The 7,262-nt window shown below is 22.8% G+C and overlaps 1 protein-coding gene across 1 annotated transcript; it reads right to left on the bottom strand.

The window, feature by feature from the left end:
• Positions 1–5,132: 5,132 nt before the first annotated feature.
• OCT59_001683 (uncharacterized protein) lies at positions 5,133–6,948 on the bottom strand (the record flags this gene model as incomplete). Its single annotated transcript, XM_066143998.1, has 7 exons — positions 5,133–5,152; positions 5,245–5,280; positions 5,362–5,382; positions 5,457–6,225; positions 6,325–6,338; positions 6,669–6,804; positions 6,892–6,948. The coding sequence occupies 7 exons, from the start codon at positions 6,946–6,948 to the stop codon at positions 5,133–5,135; spliced, it is 1,053 nt and encodes a 350-aa protein (XP_065995204.1).
• Positions 6,949–7,262: the final 314 nt, after the last annotated feature.

The following is a 7,262-nucleotide window of genomic DNA, read 5'->3' as shown; positions in this document are numbered from 1 at the left end:
AAGAATGTGAAATTGGGAAAGGTCTTTTTAAATTGTGTATATCATTCAAATACGCCATTTTTATCCTAATTAGTTATTAGCATAAAGAATCTGTGAAACGTTGCTTAACTTTATTCGAACTAATTTATATTCGGTATGATGATCGAGTACTAATAAGTAAAAGAAAAAATTTTAAACACATGATTTCAAACACGTGATATTTGCCATTTTAATATCGATATTTTTTTTTTTCACTACGAGAAATTAAATTTTTTTTATAAAAGTGTGATAATGAAAAACTAATAATTAAACAACAACTTATCTTTTTATCATTTTTTTAAAAAAATCAAACTTTTTTTTATTAAAAATGATCGGGATCACGTAAAAACTTTATTGTATTAAATTACATGAAAATTAACGAAAATAAAAAAAAAACTATTTTTTTAATAATTGAATTTTTTTTGTAAAAATAATTTGTAAAAATTAATTGAATCGAAAATAGATGCCAATGTAAAGCAATAACTAAATATTTTTTTTTAATGAAATTTTTATTTTTTTTAAAAAAAAAAAATTCTTTATTATTTGAACTAATTTTATATTTGTGATGTACACGAAAAATTTAAATGAAAAGAAAATTTTACAGATTTTTTAGAATTCTCTAATTATAATACTGATTAAAATATTGTTATTGACTTAGTTATCGTACATTTTATAGTTTTTTATATTAAATATTAATTATTTAGTGTGACATCATGTTATAGTGCTAGTATGTTAGTACCTTTAAGTTTCAAGAATGCTAATTTCTTATCCTAACAATCCTAACCATTTATAAACATCTACTGTAGTTTAAACAACAAATTGTACAAATTGCAAATCCCTTAAAGGTATTTAATCACGAAATTGGTAGTAAATGTTTAAAATTTCAATATTTTTAGAATTATAAAGTTTTTTTTTTAAAAAAATAAGTAATTCATGTAATATTATTTAAAAATCATTATACTATATACTCTATTATTTACTATATATTATTTAGATAATTTTAGTATTAATATATAAAAATAGGATTCAATTTTGTGGCTATACAGTTATGGCTTTTGTATCCCAATTTTGGGCTTTGATATTATATGTGGCAAAGTTCCAGATGATAGTCCCAATTATAAAATTAAATGTGTAAATTTTTCATTTGTTCATTTTTAAAATTATTTAAATATAAATAAGTCTAAAATTCGTTGATTTTTACCTTTATTTCCCTATTGATATTTTCCCCCTTTCTTTATTGAAAAACATCAAAATTTTACTTGAGGGTATAGATTTCTTGATGATTTAGACAGTATAAAAAATGTCTATACAATAAAAAAACTATAAATTAATGTGATGCTATATAATTATCTCTTTTTTGACATTTCAAAAATGTTTGAAGGGCAAAAGAGATCACACAAAAAGCTTATCAGTCATAAAAGTTGCAATAAATCCTTCATTGAAAACGTATGATATGAACTTATTACAATTATAAAACAATTACATAAATTTATGACTATACATACCCTATAACTCATAATTAGATTCAACTCATTCTACTGATAAATTTTTGTTTAAATATATTTTTCTAAAACTTTAAAATACTATACATAGAAATTTTTTCTAATAACAATAAACTTTGTTTATAGAGTTGAAAAATTTTTCACTACAATGAAGTTTACTAGAGATTCTGAAAATTGAAATCTTCAAATAATATTTTTAATGATTCAATTAATGAATATGATACAGAAATCATCAAATCAATTACAATTAGATCTCAAATACTACCAAAAACTTTTGAAGGTAACGCTCATATTACATTTGATTGGGCCTAAAATGTGCAAGTTCATTACTCACCATAACAAATAGGATCCTTGATATCATTATGAAAATTTCAACATTATATTTATATTAAAGAAACTTAGTAATTGAAAAAAAATGATTTAGGCAATTTCTTGTGATCTTCTTAAGACATTTAGGGAAAAATAACAATAAAAGGTAATGATCTCAGCTACCTTTAAAATGATGGCATGAAAATCTACTTACTTTAATTACTAATAATAGAATCTGGTGCAGCAAGTGAGTCAGTATTTGATAATCACCATGTAATATTACCTTTGATGGAGTAGAAAGAATGGATTAAAATGCCGATGTTAATAATGAAATCAAATTACAAATTTACTGAACTAAACATATCTTAATTATTAATTTGTTCAGCTCTATCTGATATTCTTTTTGTAAAACTGGTCATTTTTGACCTACTAGAATTTAACATTTTAATTTCAGAAAAATAAATAATCTTCAAATTACAACCATAGTAGTATTTAAAGCTGGACTGAACTCATCTATTTTTATTTAAGATATGAAAGAGGCAAGATTACTTGGGAGGAATTAAGCAAAGTTTGGAGTGGTATTATAGATAGGAAAAAAACTCTCTCCTAGACTAAATATTTGGAAAATTAATTTTTACTAGATTTACCATCCAAAATTTCAGCTCTGGATATTATTTGTGCATCACAATACTGAACTGCTAGACTTAATTTACCACCTATGAGTTTTGATGAATCTTCACAAATATTCACTCAGTTCATTATATATGAAATATTTGTAGAAACAAAAAGTAATATTAATTTCATTCTTTATATTTCTCTTTATTGTGATCCAAGAGGAATACTTTCCAAAATTAGTGTATTATAGTTACTATGGGTGAAATGTACTACCTCTTGTCAGTACCTCTGAAATAAGTAATGAAATAACAAATTCTTAAAATTATTTTTAATTTTAATTAATAGGCTCAAAGTTTATTACAGCCATACTAAATTCCAGAATTCCGGTGACAAATGTAAAAAGACCAGAATTTACAAAATGTCAAAGTATTAATTGAACATCATCGTTATGAAGAAATGTCACTATAGTATGAGAAAATTACTCTTATTGTGCTATATTTTATAACGGGTTGATGGTGGACAGAGCAAAAGCATGACTCATCATCATTAATCTTACGTTACATGGACTGCTTCAGATAGTATTTTGGTAGAAGTTTGGCATATGGCTCATATAATCAAAATAACTGATGTATTTATGGTGTAAGTTACAGTATAACTTACACTTCGTATAACTTATTTTTTAGACAGCTTATACCTAGTGTAATTTACAATAAGTATAAAGTTACATGCAGAGGGATTATTGTATATAAGCATGCTGGAAAAAGTGATGCATTTTTTTTTTAGTTTTTAGTTTTAGTTTTCACTATTGGCAGATCACCAAGGGAGGCAGCAATATTCTTTTTCTCATTTATGCATTGATTAGATTATTAGGATTTATTACACACATTTATTGTATTACATTTATTATTATACATTATACATTTGAATAGAATATACATTTTATTTCAAATAACCTTTAATTTATTAATAATCACAATTCTACACTTTACAGTATTTGATAAACTGTTCTATTTCTATTACATGACACTGATGCAAACAGATAATAATACTTACTTGAACAAATTGAATAAGAGTTAAAATTTGAGAAGTGTTTGATAATAATACTGATGATGCATACTTTGATTGATTTTGGAATTCACATTGCTATCATGATATCATGATTATCCTCATCTGAAAAATACACAGTTATTTTATAATGAAACTTCACTAGTTCCATTTGTATAATATATTAGATAATTAATGTTATACTATAAATAAACTTTTATATGAGTTTGTATTTAGAATTCTGTAAGATGATATATAGTACAAAAATTGAAGGTATTTTAAGATGTATAACAAATGTTATAATCATATGTAATTGTATATTAGTATTGAAATAGTATTGATGTAAAATATTTTTTAGTTTATGTTCTTGTAAAATTTTTAGTGATAAAACTTATATGAAATATTTTTTTTTATTGTAAATAATAAAATGTAAATAATAAAATAATAAAACAATAAAGTATAATAAAATATATCCCATTAATTTTAACATATGTGGAAATTTATAATTTTTATTCAGATAAACTACTATATAGTAAGCAGATTATGAATTTTATTATATCATTGACAAATATATAAAAGTTATCTTGAAAATATTCTTCAACCAGTTTATGATATATCATATCTTTTCCAATTATGAACTACTGTTTATATATAACCATCAAATCTATACGTCAATTTTGTATGCACTATAAATACATTCAGGATAATTAATTTTAATAATCATATGATAGCAAAATTTATAATGATTACTAACTTAAGTGACAGGTAAGACAAATTAAAATATTATGATCAATAAATCAATATATAATTTTAGTCAAATTAACATTATTTAAGCATCTGATTGACTTTGAATGATAATTGAATATTGGCTATATAATAAATGTGAAATATAAAAGTTATTTTTAAAAAAAAAATTGACGGAATTTGGATAAATCTATTTAAATAACTCCTGTACGATTTGTTGAAACATGATATAAAAATAATTACCTCAGCCATACTGGATAACATAAACTTCAATATTATTACTTAAATTAAATCGTTATACTATATTATTGTCATAAAATGAGAATTCTAACAAACAGACAAAAATTTTAAGAATATTTACAAGTAACTAATAATAATATAAGTATACCTTTTATTTCTGTGACTAAATTTCCTGTTTGTGGAAAATTCTAGTACCATTAAATGTGTATACAGCATTTCAAAGTTCCAGTGATTGATTATCAAAGTTTAACTTTGGAGTTATTTTCACTTTCAACTTCTTTGTTTCCTTTCACTTCAAGATAATTTAAGCAATCATGCTTCAGATTTTATTTTTACTTATAAAACAATTTAATATGTTAGTGATAAATCTTTGTTAATTATTTAAAAAAAATACATAGAATAAATTATTATCAAGATGATATTATCTTGCAAATAATTCTGACTAATTTATAACTATTTGTTTGTTAAGCTTTTATCGTTAGATTTGACTTAATATAATACATTTAAAATGTCTTTTAAAATCCTCGATTTTTATTAAATGTAACCATTTAAAATTTATTTTTAACCAATATACAATATATAAAAAGATAATTTAATAATGTTATTTAGTTAAACTAATTTCTCTAATTTGAAAAGAAAACTTCATTCATTTTCATCATCTTAATTCATTTCATTAAGATCTATAAAAATAAATAAATAATAATATATATATATTATATATATATATAATAAAGTATTGATAAAATAAAATATTAAGGAATAAATATATTACCTGATTCATCTAATTGGCAATCAAAACCTTCTGAAACTATAAATCAATTAAATTAGTAATATTAATAAAATATTAACTTATTAATTGTATAAATTACCAATAAATATAATTACTGACATAATGTTGATTGAATAGCACCTGTTTATAGAAAATATACAATAATTAGCAGCATAAATATACTTTTTTATTAAAAAGAAATTAAATTAAATTACCTGAATTTACTGGTTCTGGAAGATTTTTAAAATTTAAAAGTCTGCTAGTATATATTGCTTGTGGATGTGTTTGAATATTATTAGATCTTTTTTCACTTATTCTATTTAATTTGATTTTATCATCATATTCATCATCAAATTCTATCAATTCCACAAGTTTTTGATACAATTCCTTAGCAGTCAGTCTATTTTCTGCTTTAGCATCCCAACATTTAGTAATCAAATCCGTAAGTAATTTTGGTGTATATTTAAAAATATTTGGTCTAAGTCCTTTACATATTTTAATAGATAAAGCATGATTATGAGGAACATTACTATAAGGAGTTTCTTCAGATATATATTCATTCATCATTATTCCAAATGAATAAATATCAGATGCTTTTGTATATTGATATCCACGTAAAACTTCTGGTGCCATATAAGGTAATACTCCATAAATTCCTTCTTGTTTAGCTGATTGCTTTTCATTATTTGCTGGTTGACACATTCCTAAATCACTTATATATGGATCTGGATTAAATAATATATTGCCTGAATGAAAATCTTTATGAATTCTTCCAGCATTATGAATATCAAAAAGTCCTCTTGCAATTTGTTGTAATCTAAAAATTTTTAAATAAAAACTTAATTTATTATTCATATAGTAATTTCTCAAATTTCCATCTTTACAATATTCTAATACCATTATATAATCTTTGGTATTTGGATCTTGAGTTACTCCATAACATTGAATAACATCATAAAGATAAATCTGAAGATGAGATTTAATCTAATAAAAATATTGAAAGTGAAATTTAATAATATGTCAATAATACACAAATAAAAATAAAAGTACTAATAAATAGATTACATTTCTTATTTTAATTACCTCATTTAAAAATTCTGTACTTATACAAGATGAATTATCCAAACTTTTTAATGCAACTTCTGTATTACTATTCCTTTTCCATTTTTGATTTTCAATATCCCAAAAATTAATACATCCTTCAGGCCATCTGGCTGAATAAATTTTACCAAATCCACCTCTGGTAATATAAGTAACATCTTCAAAATTTTTAAAAGGTATCCACTCAATATAATTTCTATAATGCACAGCATTAAGTTGTGATTGTTGTATAAATTCATCAATATCTTTATTTCCACTAGTCCAATTATTAAAGTTATCCTTAAATCTTTTAGCATTACAAGGTTGACACCATTTGTATCCTGTACCAGGTTCATTACATTCTCCACATATTCCATATACTTGTTTTCTTTTTTCTAAGTCAGTCATATAAACTACTTTACTATCTGACTCTTCTATTAATTCAGTAGTTGAATCTATAGTAGAATTTGTAATGACATGGCTCTTTTATAATAAATAATTAAAAAAAAAAACTATTACTATTTAAAAAATAATGTTATTAATAATAATGATAACGTGAACTGTTTTTACCTGATATTCACCATTGTAATTCTCCCATAAACTTTTAAAATTTTCTTTAGAATTCATTTTGGATATTTCCATACGATTTGGGTTGTATATATATAGATTGCAATCTATCTATTAAATTCAAAGATAACAAATAACGTTACTTTAATAAATAAAGCGTAAAAAAAAAAGTAACGGAGTTCGGGTAAATTTATTCGCAAATAAACTCTTGTGCAACATGTGTAACATTTATTAAAAATTTCTATAAATAGTATAGTATAACTGTATAAACCTGGGTTACAATTGATCGGCATAAAAAAATTTTCGCAAATGGGTTAAGTCATTATTTAATCATTCTAGTCAATATTATGCTTTTGATAATAATATAATAATAA

Source organism: Rhizophagus irregularis, chromosome 10, assembly GCF_026210795.1.
Source record: "Rhizophagus irregularis chromosome 10, complete sequence".
Taxonomy (NCBI): Eukaryota; Fungi; Glomeromycota; class Glomeromycetes; order Glomerales; family Glomeraceae; genus Rhizophagus; species Rhizophagus irregularis.
This window is presented reverse-complemented; position numbering and strand designations above follow the sequence as displayed.